Here is a 27,801-nt window from a genome sequence, read left to right on the forward strand (position 1 = left end):
TCATTTTTAAGCGAAACGTCTTAGCTTTTCTACAGCAGGTTTTACCCTTTTCAGACAAGAAAGTGCTTAAATGGTATTTTTGTAATCATTTTGCAAACTGTGCCACTTGCATATTCTTAAACAAACTGGAACTAACGAGAATCGATCTTGGAAAAATAGAAAAATAAAAAGGCAAACACATTGATACATTTATTTAAAAACAACGTAAATAAAACAAAATACAAGAATTTTTTCCATGTTCTCTTAGATTCTACTGTACCTTTTAGAATTTTTCCAGATTATTCTTTAGCATTTTTTGTACTCTTCTTTTGATTTTTCTAAAGAGTGGATTCTGGATTCTTTTACAGATTTATATTTTTCTAGATTTTTTTTTACAACTATTTTGTATTTGAAATTCTTATTGTATTGAAATGTTATATACATTTCTACCTTTTACAACTTCCAAATGCTTTTGAAAATTTTGCTCTTAAGATTTTTAAATTTTTTCTAGTTTTGTCTGATTTTTTTTATTATTCTTTAGCATTGTTTGTGTATTCTATTCTTAATTTTTTGAAGATTCTCCAAATTCTTTTGTAAAGCGATCTACAGGTTTGACTTTGATTTTTTTTTTAGATTATGTACCAAATCCATCTTTACTCAAAATCTTTTAAACACAAGGTACTTTTAAAGTTTTTCGATATTTTTCAAATTCTCTATTATATTACACTCTGCACTATAATTTTATTTTTTTAAAAATCTTTATGGTTCTTTTTAGTACAACCGTTTTATGATCTAAAAGCTGGACTCTTTTTAAGATTTTCATTTAGATTCCCGTCTGCGTTGTTTCATTATAGTTTTGTTTAGAGTTTCTTTAGATTATTTCCTATTGTTTCTTTACCTACTCCTCTCTGTTTTTTTAAGATTCATTTCTGCTTCTTTTCTAAAGCCGTCTGACTAGCTTTTAGATAATTTTGTAAATTCGTTTTTAGAATTGTTATTTTGTACACTACATTTAAAACTATTTTGTAATCATTTTTTCTGTCTCAGATTTTACTTCGCGTTTTTTCAAATTCCTTCTCGAGATGCGTTTAAAATTTTTCCAAACAATACTAAGTATTGTTTCTGTACTCTTACCTGGATTGTTTTAAGTTTTTTTACTAATTCTTTTCTAAAGCCGTTTATAGTACTAAAATCTGGATTCTTTTTTACATTATTTTATGGACCTATCTTTTTATTTATCCTTTTTTAAATTCCTTGATACAATTATTTTGTAAAATTATACAATACTACCTTCTCTGAATTCCAAATTCCTTTTTAGGTTGCTCTCAGCGATTTTTTAAAATGCCTCTAGTTTTGTTTAGATTTTTGTAAGATTCTTCTCAAATTTTTTTGAAAAACCGTTTCTTGATCTAAAGTAGGGATTTTTTAGATTGTTTTATAAATCAGTCTTTAGATTTTTCTATAAATTTTTGTTTAAATTTTTCCTAGTAGCTTTTACTCAGTCATGAGTCTGCAAATACCTGAATCAGCGAGAAACAACTCTGGTGGATGCGCCAGGCTTGTGTAGTAGTCGTAAATTTAAATAATTACAATGTTTTATCAAGGTTCATCTTCTCGCCTTTACACAATATCTTTTTATAAACACTTCTTTTAGTTTTGTTCTATATATTGTTTTCTGCTCTGCTCAATAGTTTCGTTTAGAATTCTTTCATATTATTTTTTTGAGCAACATTTTTGTATTCTTTTTTAGATTCTTCTTCAAATTCTTTTCTAGATGTCTCGTTACTATTCTGTTTTCTACTCTAAAATATTTAATGAACATTTTTTCTATATTTTTGTAACCATCTTCAAATTTGCTTTTAGATTCTAGTCTTGTTTTTTGTAAAAATTCTGTTATAGTTTTCTTTAGAGTTTTTCTATTAGAATATTTATTAGCATTAGTTACCTCTTCTCTAAATTGTTTTTTTTTAATATTATGTGCACTGTATCTTAATTTCGTTAAGAAAATTTTCATATTATTCTTTAGCATTGTTTTGGTACTTTTTTGTACATTTTTGAGAAGATTCTGCTTTGACTCAAGATTTAAAATCTGGACTTAGCCTTAGATTATGCTGTAACCATCTTAAGATTCTTTCACAAATCGTTCTCTAAATTTTTCCTTAGAAATTATTTTAAACTGTTTATTTTATAAACGCTTTTTCTTAATTTTTTCCTACATTCTCTTAATTCTTTTTCAGATTCTACACTGCTCTTATTCAACATTATGTTATAGTACTCTACAATAAAATTTAATATTGTACAAAATCTTGGTTATCGGTTTAATTCGAATTATAAAGGCACTGAAAAACTAGATTATGTAGTCATGACAAAAAGAGTCTTGAAATACCTGAATCATCGAGAAACAATTTTGGTGGATGCGCCAGGCTACTGTAGTAGTCGTTACTTTAAATAAATACAATGTTTTATCTAGGTTTATCTTCTAGCCTTTACACAATATCTTTTTATAAACACTTCTTCTAATTTTTTTCTATATATTTTTTTCTGCTCTGCTCAATAGTTTCGTTTAGAATTCTTTCATATTATTTTTTTGAGCAACATTTTTGCATTTTTTTTTAGATTTTTCTTAAAATCCTTCTCTAAATGTTTCTTTACTTTTCTGTTATCTACTCTAAATTATTTCATGAACATTTTTCCTATATTTTTGTAACCATCTTCAAATTTGCTTTTAGATTCTAGTCTTGTTTTTTGTGAAAATTCTGTTATAGTTTTCTTTAGAGTTTTTCTATTAGAATATTTATTAGCATAAGTTACCTCTTCTCTAAATTCTTTTTTTTTAATATTATGAGCACTGTATCTTAATTTCGTTAAGAAAATTTTCAGATTATTCTTTAGCATTGTTTTGGTACTTTTTTGTACATTTTTGAGAAGATTCTGCTTTGACTCAAGATTTAAAATCTGGACTTAGCCTTAGATTATGCTGTAACCATCTTAAGATTCTTTCACAAATCGTTCTCTAAATTTTTCCTTAGAAATTATTTTAAACTGTTTATTTTATAAACGCTTTTTCATTATTTTTTCCTACATTCTCTTAATTCTTTTTCAGATTCTACACTGCTCTTATTCAACATTATGTTATAGTACTCTATAATAAAATTTAATATTGTACAATATCTTGGTTATCGGTTTAATTCGAATTATAAAGGCACTGAAAAACTAGATTATGTAGTCATGACAAAAAGAGTATTGAAATACCTGAATCATCGAGAAACAATTTTGGTGGATGCGCCAGGCTACTGTAGTAGTCGTTACTTTAAATAATTACAATATTTTATCTAGGTTTATCTTCTAGTCTTTACACAGTACCTTGCTATAAACACTTCTTTTAATTTCTTTTCTATATTTTTTTATTCTGCTCTGCTCAATAGTTTCGTTTAGAATTTTTCCATATTATTTTTTTGGCAACATTATTATATTCTTTTATAGATCTTTTCTAAAATTTTTCTCTAGATGCCTTTTTACTTTTCTGTTTTCTACTCTAATTAATTATATGCCGTAATCACTTTTAGATTCTTTCATAAAACGTTCTCTAGATTTTTCTTTAGAATTAATTTTAAACTATTTATTTTATAAACGCTTTTTCTTTATTATTTACTACATTTTCTAAATTCTCTTTTAGATTCTACTCTGCTCTTGTTCAATATTATGTTATAGTTTTATTTAGTTTTTTATTAACATTGTTTCTGTACAATACATAATGTAAGAACAAGGTTGACTAAGTCTAAAAATAGATTTTTTTCCCAAAGTATTCTTATAATTATCAGTAAAAATATCTGGAGTAATATTCTCTAAAAATTGTTTACATGATTTCAGAATTCGGCATTTTATTATTTTAAATAATTTAGAAATCGTTTTGAATTCACCAAGGTTGCTATAAATTTACCAGGTTTGTGGGCGCCAGAATATAGCAATTTAAAAAAAAATTGTGCTCTTTGTATCAACTAATCAACTCTATTTTAGTCACCTTGAATCTTGAGTTACCAAACTCACCTGAGAAAAAGTTGCAAGAGAATTTCATTTTTAGCATCACTTTTTTTCCAAAATTTTGTTTTGAGTTACTTAATGCAGATTACAATGTCAGAAAAACAAAAAATTACAAAATGTGTTCGTTGCTTAAAATAAATATGGCACGTTTTACCGTTACTTTAGGTCCATTCCTTTAAAAACACATAAAACAGGAAAATTATCTGATGCGAGGAGCCAATTATAAGAGACTTTGTCTCTTTTAATCTAGAAGACTGGTGAAGCCTATCCTGAAACTCCTTAATTTTATCTTAGCAGGTCGCAGTTTCAAAGTAAACTTGCTCTTAATGACATTTTTTTGCTGGAAAGCCGGGAGGACATCCGACCCATTGGCTAATTGTTTGGTCGGAAGATAAATTTTCTAAACGTTGGCGTTGTAATTTCGACGAATTAAATAATTCATGCATAATACTACATCCATTTTCCATTAAATTAGCTCTAACCTTATAACAGCAAATGCTTCACTCTACTAGCTCCAAATTTGTTGAATAATTGGTGGTCATTTTGTGATATATGTATTTTATACAGTCTAGTGCCTTTTTGCATGACAAAAACGCGAGTGGTTGGATATGCAGGCGAACCTGACCATACATAACATCGTTGTAAATTTAATTTCTTCCGGCATAAATAAACGCTTACATTACGCTTAGTCAGCCTCGTAAATTTGTTATTATTATTATTAGGGGCAAAGTCATAAAGCTATGCTTCTGAAACTTTCCTCAACTTCCACCGCATACGACTGATAGAAATTTTATTAGTTTTCCAGACGTATGGAAAATCAATGTCATTACCAATCGAATTAAGTTCGTCAATGTAAAAAAGTATTATTTTATGTTAAGGGCTAGGAGATTACGTGAGGACGTGTTTTCATACTTTAGTCAAAATTTTAAATAATGCAATAATTTGTAGGTTATAGGATGTGAAGAAAAGAGTGTTGTTCGTGGCTTATTTATTTTCTGAAATATTACCCCTTTAACGGACGGTTAGCTGTGAATGGTAGTTGTTTATTGATATTGATGTGATAATAAACTGAAGTCCTACAAACTTTAACCAATCTTGTTCAAGTTTTAAAACGAAAAATCTAGGAAAAATATGCAAAATAGAAAATAATTTATTGGTAAAAGCTGACAGAGTCAAAAATTTCTGACTGACATGGTTGTGATCTGTAAGCTTGGAAGAGAATGAGTTCTTATGTTTAGCAAAGACCCCACGTCTATAGTTTTTTTTTCCGGCAAGAAACGAAAACGTGTTTGTCAGTAATATCATTTATTGGTAAAAATTAATTAATACAAAGTGCTCAATATCCATTCATAAAAAGCTCCATTTTCTACATTTTTTAAGGTAGATGGGTTTCCATCAGCAGATACTTTAAAGGCTTTATGAATTGAATTACATTTTCTCGCCCATTTCCTATTTAAAAAAATATACTTTTTAAAACCCTAAAAAAGTAAAGAAATGATTTCGTATTTACAAATGTAATGTGTTGTTTTCAGATATTTTTACTTAAAAGAAAACACTCTCATATAGCTAAAGAGAATAAATCTTTGGATATTTTGGATAAAGACCAAAAAAAATTGTTAAATTAAAACTACAATTATTCATCGAAAGTTTTTGATGGTTTTTTAAATTGCAACGTTTATAGTCAGTTAATGATTCAAATAAAATACATTAATTAAAAAACATGATAATTATTTCTAAAAATGTAACTCATGACTGTTAGTGAAACAACAATTCAAATTATTTATGACTTACTAGTAAGACCAATTAAATTTGGACATTTTAATTATGATCAAAGAGTTCATTAATATTGATTTTGGAATTTTCCTGCCCTTTTAATCTTCGACCGAAAGCCTGGTAAAGATGGATTTATTTTAATATTAATTTTAATATTCGAATAAACTCTATATCTCGTATCTAGGACTCGAACAAAATCAGTAGTGACAAGTGAAATAGTACAAGATGTGTGTCATCACAAAAAAATTGCTCAATTTTAAATACAATTGTCACAATAATTATGTAATATAATTTTTGTTTAAAATTTCTAACGGAAATTACCTAGTTACTTAGAAGATTATGTTTTATGCATCACGGGTATTTCGATAGATTAAATAGACGGAATAGACTGAAATGAAGCATTTATGCAACAGGTGCAAGAATATTTAATTCTACTCTAGCTCACTGCTAAGACAACTATTCAGGATGTGTCTGCTAACAGATTATTTTTAATAATTCTAAAAAGTAATAATTACACAGAAATTAGCGTTTGCTATTAAACACTTTAATTTTTTTCTCGATGTATGTAAATTTTTTGCTAGTCCCTTCAGTAAAATATTAATAATTAAGTTTATTTATTGTGTAATTTGCATTTTCCAATCCATATTTAATTGTAATATTTTTTTTAGTTCGCGATTTATTTCAGTTATACAAAGTAAATGGCAATTAAATTTAGATGAACACTAACAATAATTAATTACTAATTAAACTAATTTGAATTAAGTTGCCAATTACTTAGATCTTTGTGCTTGTCGTCTTCTTTTCCAGCTTGTCTTTTTTGTAGTTTCTTCTTTTTTTAATTTTTCAGTGAAAAATTATGTGAAATAAGTCACAAACGTTTGATTTTTGTGGAACTAAAATTTTATTCAAGTACAAAGTGCAAAACGGAAAAAACACAGCTGAGGTTCCTATGTTCAAATAAATTTATTCGCTTTGTTACTTATTTATTAATTCAAAAATAGTCTAAACCATTTTTTTGACTAATCTGGACAGTTTCTGATAAACCAGAAAAGAAAAAAAACTTTTTAACAATATATTTTTTACGTTCTTTGTTTTCTAATTTCACTTGTGCTAACTGAAAGTAAGTTTTTTATTCCAAAATAATGACAAAAATAAAACAAAGTTGATCTTTAAAGATCTTTTTTAAAAATTTTCAATATTAATTCTTAGTGGAAAACAGAAAAGTAGTTCTTGTCAGTAAGAAATCAAATTAAGAAAAAGAAAATAAAATTTAATTATGAGTTTTGTGCTTATTTTAAAAGTTACGTAGTCTGAAATTAAACATATCTACCTTTAAAAAATTGTAAAAGGCCACGTGTGAAGTACAACAGTGTTATCTTAAAACCTGTAGTAAATCTCTGATTAAGCTCAATTTTATTTGAGCTTTCTGATGCCCGAAATTTTAGTGGTAATTTTTAAATTTCTGGGGTATTTCATGCCTATTTATAGGATGAGCTATGACTGGCAAGAAACAGTTGATATATTCAAAAATTCTTTTATAATTGCAAGAAAGACATTATTTGTAACAACATAATCGTCATTCGCTGATTTTTAACAGGTCTTCTATATTTAGAGTTAAACTTTAAAGGAATTGGAGTTAATATCTTAGGAGATTTGATTTCGAAATCTGTAGTACTATTTCTATGTAGAATAACTTATTGAATTTTTTGAGACTAGCGCCAATTTTTTTACATAGTTACAACAAAAAAACAGGCATTATTTGTTTCAGAAAATAATTATTTAATAGCAAACGCTGTTTTGCTGTGTTCTGTGTGATTATTACTTTTAAGTAAAAATTTAATTTTAGCAGCCATATTTTTTAGTCATAATTTTTCTATCCTTGGATCACCACCTTGTACAGTAATAATAGTTATTTATTTAAAAAGTTTGACAGTAAATCGAACGTTTTATTTCACGAGTGGATTTGTAAATCACAAGTAATAGCTAGTGGTTCATCATCCACGAGGTAAAATAAATTTACACGAGTTGAATACAATATTTTATTCTTAGTTAGACACAAAACAGCATAAAATTCTTTTAAATCTCTAAAAATACTTTAAAGTTTCATATTGAGAAATACCAAACAGAAGTTGTCAAAATCTTAATACAGAAGAAAAACCGTAAATTTTTACAGGGTTGAAGAGTAAAAATATTTTTAGTTTGTGCACTGCTATTAGATCTATCCGATAATAAAAACAGCATGAAATGGGTGTATTATACAGCAAAACAGTTATTAACCGACTAATTACTGAATCACCCTGTATATTCAAAAATAATGCAATAAATTTAAAATTATACATTTGGTTCAGGTTGCATTCAAATCACATTTAATTTTGTTTAAAGTTTAATATATTACATAAAAAATTGTAAAGATTTCACTTATGTTTTTTGACTTAAACTGGATGTTCCAATTTGTTTCAGATGAAATATGAAGATGCAGCGGACAAAGAAAAAAACCCTAAAATGTGAAAAGTTCATACTTCGCTAAAATTCAGCGCTTAGTTTACTGTAAGAAAGCTTTGGACAATACGCCGCCATGTTGCCTACAAATGTTATGTCCTTTATGAAAAAAGTAAGTAAACCGTCACATTTCCAATTATTCTTTGAGGATTTCTGTTTACAAAAACGTTTAGGCGGTGTACTCAGGTATTAAAAAAGACATAGTACAACGCCGTGTAATTTCCGGCGTCTTTAAGCCGCGATTTTTTTTTATATATAAAACGGCGCTTTTTGATGAAGTTGCCCGCCAGATAAGAACGCGACATTTCCCAGCTCTTAACGCGAAAAACGAGCCGCGCTGTATTTCTTTCTACATTGTTTTCGCAATCAGTCAAGTGCGTTAAATGATAAGGGTGAGTAGGACGGCTGTGTCAAAACACGGCCTCAGGTAAGCTTCATATTGCGTGATCAATAGCCAGCAGGCTTAGTAACCCTGTTTCACAGTTTTCATCGCGCTATTGATTTCTCAATCTGCTTCTAGTTGTCTTTTTTCCACTGCCAACAGCTTCGCAATAAATAATTGTTGTTTTGAACGCTCGTCGGCCGAGGGTAATTAAAAGGCTCTTTTACGGCGTTATTTCTGCAACATTTGGTAATGCTGCCTAATTTGAGTTTAATTAAGCATTTTTGCCTGTTAACAGGCCGACGACGGTGATTATTAAACATGTTTGGTTGGAGCTTAGAGAGGAAAAAGTCGTTTACGTTTAACAGAAATCCCTCTTATTTGATCGATGAAGAAAGAACCGAGTTCCAAATATAATTAAAGTAACAAAGTTTCTCTCGCTTTTCGAGTTGTTTGATCCCGCATAAAATGCAAACGGGATGTAAACACTACAAATTTATTTTACTTTTGACAAATTGGAATAACTTGATATCAGTTGGTGGAAATTGGTGGATATTTTCTCACTGATCAATCGGTGAGCTAAGAAAAGTCAACTATCAATGGTTTAGAACAACAATAATGCAAAAATCTGTCAAACAATTGTTTAAATAAATCAATAAATCAATAAATAACTGAGCAGAACTGTGCAATTAACCAAAAATGTGTAAGTGTTCCGAATGAAAAACCAAAATTATGATTATGAGCCTAAAAATTGAAATTTTGAATAAAATTTAGATTCACTTATTGATAACATAGAAATCCTATTATCATGCAACATTAATACCCATTTATAAAGCTGCAAGTAAAACGTGTAGTCATAATTAATGTCAATATGATAATTGAAATCCCTATACGAGTTTCAGCTCCATAACGATAATTGAATTAAAATTTTAGTTTTACTTTTTTTGGGTAGTGATTTTATATAAAGTCTTAAATATTTTTATATTTATGTTCACAAGAAAATTTTACATACCAAAGTTTTATTTGATTTGTTTCACTCGATTTAGGTCATTTTTGAGCAAATTAAAAAAAACTTAAAAGTTTAGTCAAGTAATATGTTGTTTTTATGTTTTTCAGACAATTAAGTACATATTTGTAGTTCTTGGGAGAGACTTAAAGAAAAATCACAAAATTTAATTGAATCGAACGTTCTTTTTTCTTTTACTAACGTTGAAATACAGTTTAAAAGAATTATCCACCAAAATTTTATAAAATTCAAAGTTAGTCAAAAATTTTTTGAAATCAAGACAAGTTTTTTTAGAAACATTTCGCTAAAAGTAGGTGACAATGAAATTGTTTCAACTAGTTTTCAACAACAGATTAATTATTTTATTTTAGAAGATTTTTTACAATAATACAGTTTGGTCAAACGTTGGGAATGTTTTTTTGCCTTTTTTGGGATTTAAGCATGATTTAAAGCTAAAGTTTTAGCTTTTTTCAAAATATTTTACCAAAAGGGACCAATAAGTCACCAATTTAAATCTAATTTATCTTTTTTTTGAGCACGTTATTGCTAAGAACGTAATTATTTTGCAAATGTTTTTAAAAACATGTCGAAAAGTCACTTATTTATTTTAAAATGGGTTTTATTTTAGCTTCTTCGTTGTTTTTTTGACAAACTTTTTTCAAATAGAATAAAAAATCATCGAATTAGACCGCCATTTGTGTTAGTTTTTTTGAGGTCGAAACTAATTTATGTTGTAAGAATTTGTCAAAACTTATCCAAAAATCTCAAAATAAATAGAAGTTGATAAAGTCAATTTAAAACGTAATTTTGTGAAAATAACTCGAAAAACTACAATATTTGGTCGAAAATCGTGTTCTGTTTTCGAGTTAATATATTAAGTGCGGAGATATCGCTTAAACGAACCGAAAAATCACTAAATCAAGATGTTAATAGTTTTGTCTTCTTTGAGTCTTTATCATATTTTCGCCAAAAAAACAAAAATATTTGCAAAATTTAATTCAAACCAGACCAAAGATTCAAGGTCAAGTTCGGTCAGGTTAGGTCGTAAATTTTGGTCAAAAGTCGGAAATGTTAATTCTGCTTTTTTTGGATTTAAGCACGATTTAGAGTTAAAATTTCAGCTTTTTTTCATAGGCAAAAGAGAGCAATAAGTCACCAATTTAAATCTAAATTATTTTATTTTTGCTTTTTTAATCACGTTTTTGCCAAAAACGTAATTGTTTTTCAAATGTTTTTTTAAAATAATGTCGAAAAATCACCCAATTGTTTTAATATGGGTTTTATTTTAGCCTTTTTCGAGTCTAATTAGGGTAATAACATTTTGTTTTGACAAATTTACCTCAAATAGAATGAAAAATCATCGAACTACACCCCAATTTATGTTATATTTTTTTTGAGGTTGAAACTAATTTATGTTGTAAGAATTTTGTAAAACATTCTGAAAACTCTCTAAATAAATAAATGGCAATTGATATTACAGTTTTTCTTAATTTCAGTCGATTTTAAACAAAAATTTGTCAAAATAACCCGAAAAACCACAATATTCGATGGAAAATCATGTTCTGTTTTTGACTTAATATTTTACAGAGATATCGCTTAAACAAATCAAAAAATCGTTAAACTAAGTGCCATTATTTGTTTTTTTTTTTGAGTCTTGAGCATATTTTTCGACCAACAACAAAAATATTCGCAAAATTTTTTACAAACCAGACTGAAGGATCAATCAAGTTAGGTCAGGTCAGGTCAGGTCAGGCCCACAAGTGTGCAAGGGTAAGAAACGGAGAAATATTCTGAAGTAATGATTGACGGCGATTCCAGGAAATTGGGTAGGAGAATTAGGAGGGGCAAAAATCCTTAAGGACGTGCCTCACTGCTCCGGGCGGGGCGGGGCCCGGAGATGTGTGGTTAACACACAAAATTTCTAATTTGAATTTTTTTGTTTTTGTTAAATTGTTTTAGTCGTCTGGTTGGCAATAAACTTGAAATTTTAATTTTATCTTATTTTAGTCAATTTTATTTGTATTCAAACCTATAAACTTATTTATTTCGTATGATTTTTTCCAAATCATACGCCCCAAAATCTCAAAAATAAAATGAATTAAAAGTTATTTTTTTTTGCTTGTTTAACTTAATTTTATTTGTCTTTGAGCGAAATTTCGTCAAGGATGAGTTCAATATGACAAAATTTAATCGAAAAAGAGTTATTCCTTCTGTTTTCAAGCTTGTAAACACGTTTTTGTGTTTTCTATTTAAACAAACTGAGCTAAAAACCAGCTAATTCAAAATTAACAAAATAAATTCATTTACAATTTTTTTAATACAAGAACGTAATTATTTTACTAAAATTGTTAATAATATGTACCAAAAAATTTAGTCAATCTCCAATTTTGTTTATTAATTCAAAATAGTATTTTAAACAAAATGAAATATTAATTTGTGTTTTGATGTGTTTGTATGTTACACGGCAAAGTTTAATCGCACATTAACCTTATTTTGCATCAATCAAATAATTAATTAAATTTCCAAACAACGTAACAAATTTACTTCCCTCAAACTAGTTTACATTCTCTGATGACTTATGCAAGTTGTTTATCAGACTAATCACTTTATTTTTTTTACAGTGGATAAACTAAGTTGTTTTAGCACTAAACGAAAAATATTACGTGAGATTTGTAGTTTATCTCTTGCATAAAAAAATATTTATAACAAAGAAAAAAACTTCTAGGAAGTCGAGAGGAAAAAATTTTGAGAGATTGGTCAAAAGATCAGAAAATTAATTATGAAGCTATGAGTTCTACCTTTTAAATTTTTGAAACTTACCATAGCACAGATTCTGACCATGAAGTACCTATCACAAAATATCACAAATTAAATTACTCGATTGAGAATCTATTTATTTTATTTTGTATTTTTTTATTTAATTTTTATTTATTGTGTTCATTTTTATGCTCTATAAGTTTAGTTATATGCTAACTATGCAGCTTAATTTTTTGGAAATATTTAGATAGACACTTATTGTCATAATTAATTAAAAAAAATATTTTGTTGTATTTTATTAGTTAACAAATAAACAATCTGTAACCTTTATTTGTATTAATTGTCCACTGACTGTACTCAATAAAATTAATTAAAAAAAAAAAACGCTGCTTTTATCCGCTCCTACCACAGTTTGTTCAAAAAGTCTTGGAAGGTCTGTTTATTACCGTACTTACTTAACCCCAACCCACCGTAATTAAACAATTAACCACGAATTCTCTAATGTCGCTTGTCTGCAGGCGTCGTGTTATTTGCTTTAGTAGGTGGTTCCAGGCAAAAGACCGGAATAACCCCATAAGTAATAACATTACTTTAACCTAATTTTCCATAAAAAATTAACTTTAAAAATATTAGGAAATTAATCATAATTAAAAAAATCTAAAGTAGCTAAAAACTGGCGAATTTACAACACACTTACACCGTGTAAAAGCAAGCCTTAAATATTTCATCCGTTATTAACCGTAGTAAGGATTAGCAGTATTGTAGGCAAACTGCGAGTCCATTATTTTAAGTTAAAATTTTATTTATAATGTGGTTGCGTTTTTAATCTATTTTCGTTTAATTTAAATTAAAGCCTCAACTGCACAAACTGATTTCATAGACTCCTGAAACGTCGGTATAACGACTATTTTCAGTTAAAATGAATTCTCAAAGGAGAATTATCTCGGCGATGGATAAGGTGAAACCTCTCGAGATCTGAAATTTCTCCGCTGGTTGATTAAGGTGCAGATTTTTCTGAAACTTATTTAAATCAGGATCCAATTTTCATGAGCCGGAACAATATGAGGGCAAAAAATTACAATGGCCACATAAAATCCCGAATTAATTTATCGTAAGATCACCGAAACTTTTCTCCACTAATTGCAAGGGCAGAGAAAATGCGTTCACCCTTCGAGGTTAAGTTTATTTAGTCGTGGCTTGAAGATTTACATGTGACTGGGGTTTTTAGGGCGGATGCGGTCTCTCTGAAATAGGAGCAAACATTCCTTTAAATGTATGGCGTCAAAGAGATTACGGTGTGTTGCCTGAATTTTTATCTGGCTCGTTTGTGGGACATTGGTTAAAATTTAAATCCGCAATAATTTTGGTGCTTCAGCCACTTAACAGCTCTGCGGTGAAGGCGATAAAACGCGGATTTCTACAAACCATTTAATTCTAACTTAGCTAACTAATGATCAAAACGAAAAGTTTGGCCTATGAGTGAGTAAATGAAATTTACTCGATGTCGCTTTATGAAAGTGAGCACCTGAATTTCCTATAAAAATATCAATCTTCAAGATTACCCTGTCAACCAGACCATCTTCACCTGCTTAGAGTAAAACGACAATTTATCTCATGTTGTAAAGTAAGCTCATACTTCAATTTTCAGAAAATTCGTTTCACTACCATGACATTAATTAAAGTTTAAAATGAGTTTTGTGTCTCGCTGTATACTCTCTTATTTGTTAATTTAAATTTTGTAAAATGGTCAAATTTTATATGAGATTGTAGTGAGAAGAGTTATTAAAATTATAAATGGAGTGTTACTGAATAGAATAATCACGTCCAAACAGACGCACAATAAAATCACACAAAAATTCTATTAGTTTGTTTTATTTGCATTTTATGTTGCCCTATTATGAGAGTTAATTACGTTTTGTGTCTGTCATTAACTCGTTAAATGACTTCATCACACTATAACTAAACTGTAAAGTCCCTAATTGCAAAAATTACATCGCTGCAAATAATTTTGCAGTTGCTGCTCACTCAAGACGTTACAAATACGATTATAATTGTACATACATTGAATTTTGTGGAGCCAAAGTTTGTTTTTTCCAAGTTCTAATTCTCTCAAGTGTGTTTGTGGATATCAGATTTATCTACCTGTTTTTGTTAGTTTCGGGGGTTTGTGCTCTACTATCTTATTGACCCAACTTCTGTTGCAAACTTTGTTAAGATTAACTTAATGTCTGTGGGCTTGTTTAGATATTTCGGCCTTTAAGAATGAATGCTTCCAAAGGTAAAAGTGTAAAGTAACAGACATTTTTTGGACATGAAATTGATGTGATGGTCAACAAAGGTTGGTAACCAATATGATTCGGTAATAGAATTATCACCAGTTTTATGTGTTGCCTGGTCTTTTGTGCTTTTATAAAACAGTTTAGTTAAATCACGCAAAAAACGTGTGGTTGAGATATGAGCTGATGTGTGGACTACATGATAGCAACAAATACTTCTCTCTTTAGTGTAAAAAGCTAATTTGTTTATTGAAAGCTAGGTTTACAATAAGAATTATTTGGTTCTTTCAAGAAAATTACATTCTCGTAAATTTTTAAGACAAAATACTGACATATTTTTCTTAAACAAAGAGGAAATTTTTGTCTATTTAAACAAGTTTAAGTTTATCAGATATTAAGTTTACTTTTTTTGCTGATACATACATTTTTAAGTTACTTATTTCAAGGTGAGCAAAAATGGTGGATGCGCCGGGCTAAAATACATATTTTTCTCGAATATTGTTTGAAGTCTGCATTTACAATACCGATAACTTTACTCTCAGGAAAAATTAAAAAATCTATTTTAAATTCATCCCATACAGGCATTTTAAAATACATTTTAAGTAACTTATATTAAGTGTGCTAAACTGGTGGATGCGCCGGGTTAAAATACCTATTTTTTTAAATAATGCTTGGAGTCTGCATTTATAATACTGATAACTTTACTCTCAGGACAAATTAAAAAATCTATTTCAATTTCATCCGATAAAACCCCGATAGGATCAATTATCTATTCGTTTGAAGACGGAATAAACTATAGGATAGATTATGTTCTACTCTTGATTGGTATTGGTCTGGTAAAAAATTGTCTGTTAAAAAACGTTTGTTTTCTATGTAAAAACGTTTGTAGAAATATGTAGTTTATTGAATAATTAGAATAAATTAATATCGAATTCTGTAATAAGAAACAGTTTAATTTCAGGTAGGTTTTCGAGCACAAAATTATACGTTATATTTTGAATTATTGGTCACATTATATCATGGGTAAATTAATTTCTATTACAGAAGGCAAAAAAGTTACTCTAAAAAATATAAATTTTATAAATATAATTTTATAAATTTATACCCATAACAACTTATTAGGGATTGATTCAGAAATTATAAAAACGTTCCTAAAATATGTGTACTATTTACTTTTACGCTGTTAACTTAGTTAAAATCTGGTAAAAATGGCGGATGCGCCGGGCAAAAAAACACTCAGTCAGCAAAAAATTCTTTTAATACAAACAGTCTCTTAGCAAATCAAAAATTCTATATATTTATGCCAATGACAACTTATTAAGAATTGATCCAAAAATTATAAAAACGTGTGTACCTATTTACTTCCACTCTGGTAACTTAGTTATATTTGACAAAAATGGTGGATGCGCGGGGCTAAACCTAAAACTCGATCTACAAAAAATTATTTTATTACAAACGTTCTCTTAGCAGTACAAATGTGCAACAGAATTAAAATTTATTGATTTAAAATGAAAATTTGTTAAAAGGCTGTACAGAGTAGGAAAGAATAAATATCTAATTTTTCATAATTGGTAGTAGAATTAGTATCGGTATATGTTACGAAAAATTATGTGAATTGATTTATGAAGTCATAATTATTGCCTCGAAGGCTCGAAAGATTTAATTTTTCGCTAAATTTTGCTAAGAATGACACCTTGATTTAGTATGTTTTACAATCAGCAAGCCAATTATTTTCCGAAATTTTGCCGAAAAAAAGATTAATTTACTTTGCCAGTTATGTAATTTTTACTTTCTTTTTCTTTTTTTTTTTCTGTGAAATGTTTCAAGATTGGGTCAAAAATACTTATAGTTTTTTTTGTTTCGAGCGTTGAATTTCTACAAAAAAATTAAATTTTTTCAGAAAATACATTAACCAAGCTTCTTTTGAGCACTAAGCACGTTCTTTTCAGCAGTTATTAGCACGTTCTGCGGTCAGAAACGCTATCGTATTCAAATTAGTTGAAGAATGAAGTAAGTTGTGTCAACTTCTAGCAATTTAGTACGTTTGTAAACAATAAATTTTTTGTTATTTTAAAAAGTTTTAATAGAATCAAAAATGTTAGTATAGTTTAATGTTTAACGTTTTTCAGCACATGCGTAATTAATCTTACTTATAACTCATTAAAAAAAGCAGAAACATGACTAGGTTATGTCAAAGATGGTGATACTTTGGCTTTTCACAACTGTTTCAGCACTATTTTCTGCTAAAATGTTAGTCTTTTTTGAAACGTTTCGCATCCAGAAATACCAGCATTTTACTATTATTTAGTTTATATGAAATTATTACTAAGTACTACATTTAACTTAACTGAATAAAAAGCTCTTAAATCTTTTGTTAAAATCACTGATAGTATTGTTGGCAGCTCGAAAAAAAGCGGCTGATTTAAATTATTACTCAATAAAATATACAATATAAACCAGCCAAAACTGTTCGCTATATGGAAATTGAGACAAAAAAAAAATTATATAAGTTAATGTCGACTTTGCTGGTGGACTTTCTTACACGTACTAGAAGAGTATAAGTGTTGTAATTTTGCTTAAAATCGAATTTTTTTAGAGCTTTACTGTATAAGCCACGAGTATTGATAATTTAAGTTAGAGGCTTTTGTAAATATTATTAAAATAACAACAAACTGTTGCTGCGTATGAAGTAATCGATTTGACAAACACCCAACATAATACATTATTCACAACCGGCAACATTCATGTAATCATATCTAAGATCTAAAATTGTATACAAAGAGCACTTTTGTTGAAAAAGTACCTCATTTTAATTAATTATCTGCGCCTGACTACTTTGTTCCAAACTTTGTTAAAAAAGTTATGAATTTTGTAATATTAAAATGTCGACATTCGGTAACAAGAATTGTCAGTTAGAAAACTAGAGACGAGGCGCTTGTGATAAAACGCCCAGGGACAAAATGAGTTTGTATCTAAACTTCCTAAAGAAAATTTTTGTAGGGTGAAAGTTCTAAAATCCTCCGGCTTCCGCTTCAGTGTTTCCGTTTCCAAAGAATGGGGAAAGTTCAGTTTAAATATTTTTATCTAAAACTAAATATCTTAAACATGATGAGCATGTATTTGATTATTATTGAGATATTGTTCGATAATTGTTATTGGCAGTTTAAATTATGCGTAGATTGTATCAGTAAATATAAAATCTGGTATTATATTCAACAAGTTCTGAGTGAGTAAAAGTTTTATGTATTCTCTGAGAGCTTCCTTCTAGGTCGCATACCACCCACTATGTAAATCGAGCTGTTAAAATAATCGATGATGATTAAGTACTTGGAGATCGTCGAACCGTGAAAAGCTCTCTGTCATATTTTGATTTACGTAATTCATCAAGAACCAAGAGCCGGCAAACTTCTCCAAAATTAAAATAAATTGTCGATGTTATAACGTCGTTCTGAGAACTGTTTACTTCCCAATTGGAATTTAAAATTTAATTCCATAAATCACATCAGAATCATAAAGTTGGGGCTGACTCTCACGAACACATAAAACTTTTATTTGAGAAATTTTTCAACAAATGAGATTATGACAAATTTCACAATCTCGCATTTGCCAAATTTATTATTTAAAAGAAAATTTTAAAGTAAGGTCGAGAAAAACTCCTAATCGATTTCTTTATAGTGCAATTTTAAGCCATACAATGAAGCTCGTGAAAGCCGTGCAATTTTACATTCTTTTCACGTGCACTCATCATGTTCACGTATTTGGGTCATTGTAAATATACCTTATCATAGCTGGCAGATGGCCAACAGTATATCTAAAATCGGAAATGCATGACTTCAATTTAATGTCCAATAACTGACGACCGGAACTCACAATGAAAAGGATTTTCAATGCAATTTCATCGAGTTCTAATAACACTCTAACTGGCAGTTCTCGACAGCCTAAAATTTTTTCGTTATATATTTTACATATTTGTTACACGGGAAATATTACATGATTTTTCACGATTTCCTGTTTCCGAGACACAAAATCGATAAAAGGGATGAGTCATTCGGGAAATTTATAGAACGCATTGACGTTTCCGATTTTTATTTCTTGGAATTAGCATAAATAACCAAAAATATTGCTTTTAACGTATAGAAAAATTGTGATAAATTTAAATATACCTACTATTAGATCTTAGGCAAGTTTTATAATAATTACTACATTTTCCTCTCCGTTACACGAAAATCATGGTTCCGTTGTCCTGAAGAAGCAACTACCATTACTTTTTGAATTAAAAAACCTGGCCAAACAAAAGTATTTTTTTATGTTACAATTGTTGAAAACGACTACTTCTAAAGCAATATTATCTTTTGTAATGCAAAGAAGTGTTCACACATTTCACGAATTTAAAGAAAAAGATTCCAGAATTTCAAAAAAAAAAACTACCAACTTGCTACCAACCAAAAGTTCTCAAATAAAACCCCCCCTAATCTAAGACCAAAATATGTTAATATTTTTTTAATATTCACAAAGCACCTTTTGAGTTGTAAATAAGAGTAATATTTGTATTTTTCAACAGTACATCTGCTTAAACCATTGTGGCACGATAACTTTTAATATATAAAATAATTATTAAAACAATAGTCGCAACAGTGTAAATGTTTTCTTATTAGTAACCAGAATTTATTTATAAACAAAAAAAGTGATATGTATTTTTTAATTAAAAAAATATTAATATACGGGTGCTAACAGACTAAAAATAAGTTAGTGATGATTGTTTTTGTTTGCAATAAAATTATTGATTCTTAAAATTATTATCGTCTTAATGTTTTAAACCCGGCGCATCCACCATTTTTAACAGGTTGTGCTAAATAAACAATTTGGAAAGTAAGTATTTGTACATTACACGTCCTAGAAACTAAATTTTAAATTAAATTAAAAACATTAACAAAAAATAATAATTTTTAACAGAATAAGTTTTATATTCCATTAAACAACTATGAAATAAATAGTAACACTCGTGAATGGTAATTTACATTTCAATGAGCAAAAATAATTTTTTATAATTGTGCTCTGTAAAATTTTTAACATAAATGATTTGTTTTTTTTGCTTGACTTACGCCTTTTATCAAAAAATCAAATATAATTTTTTTCAGAAGAGAAATTAAAAGTATCATAATGTATGACCATCACTATAAGGCTAAAATCAAAGCTTAAAACAATTACTTTCAGTTAATTATTAATTAAAACTTGCTTAGACTAACGTTTTATACATGAATTTATTTTATCTAATAACCTTAACCATACCAATGAGTTTTTTGCAACTAGTTGCGTTAATTTGCATTTAACAACACTAGTACTCTTAAGAAACTTTAATGAGAAAAGTGCTACAGTTAGCCATGTCTATGACAAGCATCGGTAAACACATGTTTTGGAATTTTAGAATAAAATAAAACATGTTACGACACACATAACATTATCAGGTTTTATATTATTTCAGGATTTTAAAGATCACGAGTTTGTAATGATTTGTGTTTATTACGTAGACTGCTATTTCTATATTTGAAAAAATATTTTATATTTAATAGAGCGGTGTTTTTTGTGATCTGCTACCGAACCGACAATTGTATAGTTGGCAGTAAAGTTGATGTTTACAAGCTGGGAGGTCAGAATTTTTTTTTTACTTAACTCTGACAAAAACAGAACAATGCACATGTTTTTATAGAAGCCCAAATTTTTACGTTTCTAAAATACATTTTTTTTCGGAAACGTTTACTTGATTTTGACGTCTAATTTCTAGTGTATCATACTCATTACTGTGGTCAATTGACTGTGGTTAATTCTTTGCAATAAACTAATTGTTTCTTAAAATTAATTCGAATTAAGTTATTATTTACTTGGACAGTTAATGTTCAAGTTATTCGAAATTCGACTGTACTTAATAGTCTTTTAAGAGTCTTCGAAAAAAATATAATAGTTATTTATTCAATGAGTTTGAGTGTAAATCGGACGCTTTATTTCACGAGTGGATTTCACGAGTGGATTTCACGAGTGGTTTATCATCCACGAGGCAAAATAAATGAACCGATTTACACAAAACTTCGAAATAGACTCAGCAAGGCTTAAAATTGCTTTAAATTTGTTAAAAATAATTTGACGTTTTGTGCTGAGAAATGCCAAACAGTTGTCAAAACTTCCTTATACAGGAGAAAAACTGTAAATTTTGAAAGTGTCGAAGAATAAAAAAAATGATTTAAATTTTTATTATTTTGTGGTTGTGTTTGGTTGTTACAAGTGTGATTAAACTTATTCTACGACTACTAAAATTTGATAAACTAATTTACAAAAAGCGAGATATTATTTAATTCATCATTAAATTTATTAGAAAAGTAGGTACTGTTATCTATGACTGTTATTTAGTTTTACATTGGCAAAATGTCAAATAAATAACAATATTAAAATATAGTAAGTGTTGTTAAAGCTTTTGTTCTCTGAAAATTATTAATGTCGAAATAAAGGCAACTGAATTATTCTTTTTATTCTTATCTACTAAAACATCTTGAAAACCTTAATACATCAGAGTTTAAAGCTTACACAGAAACAAAATTGATGAAAAAGTGAGATTTCAAATGAAAAGAGATTTTGAAAAACAAATATTTATCAAGATATTATTTATCGAGTGTCGGTTCTTTATTTCTTATAATCAAAGGTTGTCTTGATAAGCTTTGTTTTCTGTAAATAACTAAGAAAACCCCTACACAAGAACATACTAAAAAAAATTATTTAAATTGAGAAAATATTTCGAAGAAAACCAAATAATTTGCTACGTCCTTAATTAGTGGCGACTGTACAAGCTTAGTTTTCTAACTTAAAAAAAATTAATTAATGATTAGCAGCTAATGACTAGCCTTTACAGTCAAAAAGCGTTTTGTCAAATTTTATTTTCTACAACATTTAAAAAATCGCTACATAGGATCACCACATTAAACGATTTTTATTGTGAAGATATTGTGAAAAAAAAACAAAAAAATAAATGTTTAAGATCCTATTTAGTTAATGTCGTTTGTTGATTTTTTTAGTCGAAAATCATTTTTAGTACACAGAACGATACTTGAAAAAAACTTTATTTGGTATTGTGAAAATATTTAAGAAAACAAATAATTTATTAACTCACACTTTTACTATCGGTATTTAGTAAATTTATTTTTTGTCTTTTTACGTATAACTATCACTATCACAGTGGTTAATTTTTAAATATGAAGGCTATTTTAACGAGCTTTGTATTATGCTAAAACCAAGAAAATCGCTACACAGAACTTTTGAGGAATTTTTTTTGTTAAATTGTGCACATAATTGAGAAAACGTAAAAATTCTTAAAACCATAATTAGTAACTTTCAGTGCACCATTTTTTACAGTCAAGAACCCATTAAAAGGAGTACCTAAGCTTTGTTTTCTGCAAAAGTTACGAAAATTTATTTATTGTTTTTTACCTTATTTTCATTCAGGTATTCTCAACGTTTCTTTACTTGAATGCAGTTTCTGGCTACAATAAATTAAATGCACAGTTTAAATTGTTTCCTTCAAAACTGTTTTTGCAGAAGATTAAAAAAAATACTTATTTATACAAATTATATCTTCAATGATTTGATTTTTTTTACTTACTTTCCTCTTTTATTTTTTCTTGTTTGTTAAGTATTAGTATAAATATTTTTTTTCTATTTTGTCTTCGATCATGTTTTGGCCTAAAATTTGCAAAAATAAATACTAAATAAATAAATAATAATAAAAAATTATGTATAGGCTCGTTCAAGAATAAGTATAATTTCTCAAACATACAATTATGTACACTGTACATACGTAGGTTTATCAAATCCCTTAATTGAACGTGTGCACATTCATCCTTCATATGCAGTCCATAGAATTCCATCGGGAGTCAACATGAGTACACAAAACACAGACAGTATTGTTTGCGGATGCATTTAACCCCAGAGCCAAATCTGAACGGCTTATTATACGAAAATGCAATCTTTGTAGGAATGTCTAAGCAGCTTACAACTGTATAAAACTGCAGAGTACAATTTTTGCCTCCAACATTTACCCTCATTTCGTTATAATAATCCACCAGTCACTGAGCTACATGGCGCGTATAAACAAGGGTTATATTTGAGAGAATTTAATGTTACTAATACGAAATCAATAAAATTTGTAAAGCGTTCGAAGCCAAATTCACTCTTAAACCGGTTCATTAATTTACTGCCTGCGACAAAAAATAAACAGCTAAAATCGATAGGGATGTTCACTTTAACGTCTCTATTGCTGGGATAATTAATCATTAAATGATAATATTTTAAAGTGCGGCTCACGTTATTAACTCGAGGGTTTTAATAAACAATTTTGGTCCGGGGCTCGCATATATCGCTGATTTGAACTAATTAAAACTTGCAGTTATTTACCTCAATTTCAAATCAAAATGATTGTAGGCACTCGAGACTTGTGAAATTTAATTAACGCGCCCTGCATATCAACTTCGAATTCTCTACCTGCTATAAAAGTATTTTAATATTTTATAATTAAAGGCACGACTGTTTCAAGAGACTGAGTTTCTTAATATTCACTTTATCCCGGAGCTAAATTTAATTCATTGGGGGTTTCGTCGCTTTCCTGCCGTTAGTCATAACTAGGTCGCAAAAAGGCCAATGTTTAGTTTACTTTTTGGCACATGCGCAGTAGTCTGACGCAATTTCGCAAAATTTTCTTTTTAATTAAATCCCCTATTTCCCATTCTCGGCATAGGTATGTAAATTAGAGGCGAATTACAAGCTCATCAAGAATTCCGGTAAATCATAATAGCCCAGGCGCGATCGTAAAAGCTCACAATTATCACGATAAAATTTAATAACATACCTTCGGCTGAAATTTGTCTACGGATGATATTGCGCTAAAACATGCCATTAGTTGATAAAAATACAACGCTCTGCTGGGTATAAAATAATGTTTTCCGCAGATGTTGTATATTCACATTTACTGCAGCTGGAAATGCTAGTTAGTTAATGTACTTTATCCATCACACTTACAACTCCCTTGAAACTAAAACTTGGAAAAATTTTACTTTAAAGCTATGCTTTCGCGACACTGGCATTTATTATGTTCGCTGGAAAATTCTTATAACAAACTTCAGTTTATTTCATGAAAGGAAAATCACAGTCTCTGTGTGTGTGTTTCAATAATTCGTTTGAGCAAAAACGCGTTTCCGGTTAAAAAAGAGCTTTGTTTCATATCCGAGGGATTATTAAAGCGAAAAAAATAACTATAAAAATATACGAGACGAGCTTGGGAATATATATTTTATGGGCGAGTATAAAAATACACCTCTGTTTGATTATGTGAGAAATGTTTATTTATTTCTTTTCGATTTGTTCAAAACCATACCTTTGTGTATTTTTGTATTGAAACCTAAACTGTGGGAGAAACTGACCATCATGACAAAAATCAAAGTTTCAAATTAGTGATTCAGTATAGAGAAGACAAGATTGAGATTGTGAACAATTTTATTATAAGATTTCTTGTTATTTGGAGGCAAAAATTTTTAATTTTTCTTTGGCGGTAAATTTGTGGAGTAGGTAAAAAAGTTCCACCTACAACAGTTAACTCGTTAGCTATTCAAATCTAAAATCAAACGGTTTCATAAAATGTAGAAACAACATTTTGGTAAAAATGCTAAGAATGTTTTTATTTTAAAAGTTCTTGGTTCTATAATTTCAACAAGAAAAAACAAAACAATTATGTTTTATATTATTAATGAGTAAAAAATTATTATGAAAACACATTACATAACACAGATAATCATCACTATTAGGTAACCTTATATTCTATTGAAAAGATCATGTAAATGCATTAGTAAAGTTTTTACATTTTTTATAGTAAAGATTTTATTTCGCTGAACATCACAACACACACATAACATTAGCAGTAGTATTGATCTTATAGCTGATTAAAAAAAAACAAGTCAATTGCATTAATGAAAACGTTAATAATAATGTCATAGGTTATTAGCAAAAATAAGCAACAAATGGATGAAGTACAGAAATTCAGGATTGAAGTTAATTACAGAATAACTGTTCGTGGGTTTAATACGTAGCCTATGTTATATAGTCAAGTGAAGTTAAAAAATTATTACAATAAGGATATTTCAAGTCATAGATTTTTTTATATGTATCAAAATTTATTTGAAGTTAGTGTCTATTATTTTATGAGGCGTTTATAATTTATTCTGGAAAAGTATACGTAGTTTTTAATTTTTCCCTTTTTGAAAATTTGGCAAGACACATGGTTCTGTATACTTGAGGAAAACAAATAAAAATGATCCTTAATACACTGCACTGTAAAACCTTTCTCATTTTAAAAACAAAAGTTTTACTAAATGGTATTTACTTTTCTAAATTGCTTGTCTATTAGTATTAGCAAAGAAAACTTGTAACAGTAGTAACCACTTTTACAATATATGATACGGCTTTGTGTTGAAAAAATTATCTTTGAATAGGTTCATAATGTATTTATGTGCTGTATACCTTATTAAAAACCCATATTCCACCTACACCAGTGTCCTTTGTATGAAACTGAGGGTAAAAATACGTATGTAGGTGTAAATGGAAAATTATTTAGTTGTTTTTGAAAATAATTTATTTTAACTTTGCGGTAGCAGCACAAAAAATGAAAGGATTGTATGCAGATTTTATGTTTTTTATTTTAGATTTTATTTTGCTGAACATTGGTGTATCTATGGAAATGCTTGCAATGCACTGACATGGATTTTTTTAAATTGAACGTAGGATAATACAATAAAATTGATAGTGTTATATGTGTTATGTAATGTTCAAGGAAATATTTTTTATCGTATAATATAATACAAAAGATCTAAAAGCTCTAGTTATACAGGGTGAGTCAATAGTGTGTTATTTCTGAATTTCTATAAATATGTAACCAATAATACTGATTCCAGCTGACCAGATCAGTAATTGGTAAAAAAATTAAATTTAATCCACGATTACAGTGTTCTGGATAGTGTCAAAATTGTCTTGGCAGTTTTGTTAAAATTTCATTATGGATTATTATTATTTAACAGATAAAAGCTAGTGTTGATTTAATTAATGTTTTTAAAAATCAAACGAAGTGTCTAAGTGGCAAGTGCAATTAGTATTTTTGGTTGCATCTTAGGATTTGTCAGAAGTAACCCACTATTGACTCACCTTATACATTGATATAATTTTTATTAAATTAAAGGAGTAAATTGAAGGAGTAATAGTGTTATGTGATGATCAGTAAGATAAAAACCTCAGTGTATATTAAAATTAAAAAATTAAAAATTAAAAGATTGCCAAAAAAGAGAAATAAGATAAAACTCATTACAATGACATTAGAAGTCGTATCAAAAATTCTGACTGTACCTGATTTTCTAAAATAAGGTCAAAACCAAAGCTCACAACAAATGTTGTGAAATAGAGCGAAATATGTCTTAATTATTTACGCTAAATTATAATTAATAATGTTAAAAAACTAATACCTATATTAATTGTTTAAAATAATATTAAAAAAATGATAACAGTCATCAAAAATTTTCCTAAATCAACACAAAATTTAATCGAGCAAATTTCTTTTGAATTATTATTAAATCTAGTAAAGATCTCTCGTAGTTTTCAACGAGCAAACCGTGTCATGAAAAGATACTTTTTGAAACAACTGATAAATATTTTTGGAAAATAATATTTATATAAGTTTAAACCATTTCAAAAAAATAAAAATACAAAAACATCGTAAACAATGTAAAAAGTTACGTTCCACAATGTGCTTGTGATAACTAAGACAACGTTTAGTGAATTTAAAATTTTACTAATAAACAAATCTCTTGTTGAAAGTAAAAACAAGCTTTATCTCCTTTTACAATGAGAGAAAAAAATGAACAAACAGCACTGAATTAACTCCACTTTTGATTTTTTTCACGCACAATTTCTAAGCTACACCATATTCATCCTTTCCTTACCTGATAAAGTTACTTTGATTGGCACAAAGCTTTTACGATCAGTAATACTACAGTAACACACGTGACTAGGCACAACTTTGGCGATTCCAACTTTCCTGCGGTGTTTCAGTTTCCTGGATTCCAATAAAGGTTCCTTAATTTAAGTTTTAAAACATCCACTATTTACCTCCTTTCTCAGCGTCGTGTATTATCGCAGTTCAACAACTCAAGAAGTAGAAATTTGTAAGCGATCTAATAAGGTTCTTTTATAAATGTTCCTGGTCGAAAAAACAGGAATTTTGATACGTTCCGTATCTTTCACAAGTTGCTATGGACTTTACTGAGAGTTTGTTCGAGCTGCGTGAGACAATTTATCATTTCGAAGTGATTAAGCGACTATTATGTGTAATTAATAATCTTCAGATACTTCAGTTAAACATTCCTTTGGTAGCCACGTGTATTAAAATTAAATTAAAGACACAACATAGTTGTTTTTTACAAAATTGAATTGAAACGAGAAGATTAACACAGATAAATCCCTTCGGTGCAAACATGAATCCTCTTAAAATTATAACACCGAGCTACAAATAAAACTAGTTTCGGATGAAGCAGATTAAGCGACCTTTTTAATTTTTTCTTTATAAATAAAATAAAAACGTAAGTTTTCCATTATAGAGAGTGATCCATTCGCTATTCAGAAATCGGTAGAATCATGGCAAATGGTGCGTGGAAGATTTCCACACAATTCTTAACCTTTTGACATAAATATGTAAAAATATAAGACCACAGAGCAACGTCAGAATACGTAATAGAAAAAAGCTAGGCTCTAGTCCCGGATTTCACCGGATTCGCTACGTGGAGTTACAACCCACCATAAATTTTTCAAAACGTCACGACTTCTAAATTGAAAATGACACTTTTAGCGATCTTGTGAATAACTTGACCCAATTTAATTTTGTACAGCGACAAGGTGTTGCCTTCATCTGTAATATTTAATTCAAAACTATATTTAGTGTAATAATAATAATTAATCTATTCAGCAGTTTCAGTAAAAAATGCTCTTGCAGTCTTGCATTCGGGGTAATCTTA

General features: G+C 28.6%; 1 protein-coding gene across 2 annotated transcripts in view; it reads left to right on the top strand.

The window, feature by feature from the left end:
- The window catches only part of Fife (fife), a 196,807-nt gene that overhangs the window by 33,909 nt on the left and 135,097 nt on the right, over positions 1-27,801 (top strand). For both annotated transcript variants that reach the window (XM_064355525.1, XM_064355527.1), the window contains exon 2: positions 8,254-8,404. In XM_064355525.1, the coding sequence (XP_064211595.1) occupies positions 8,369-8,404 (36 nt within the window). In that variant the 5' untranslated portion in view covers positions 8,254-8,368. The remainder of the gene's footprint in view (positions 1-8,253; positions 8,405-27,801) is intronic.

Source organism: Tribolium castaneum, chromosome 1 (genome assembly GCF_031307605.1).
Source record: "Tribolium castaneum strain GA2 chromosome 1, icTriCast1.1, whole genome shotgun sequence".
Classification (NCBI taxonomy): domain Eukaryota; kingdom Metazoa; phylum Arthropoda; class Insecta; order Coleoptera; family Tenebrionidae; genus Tribolium; species Tribolium castaneum.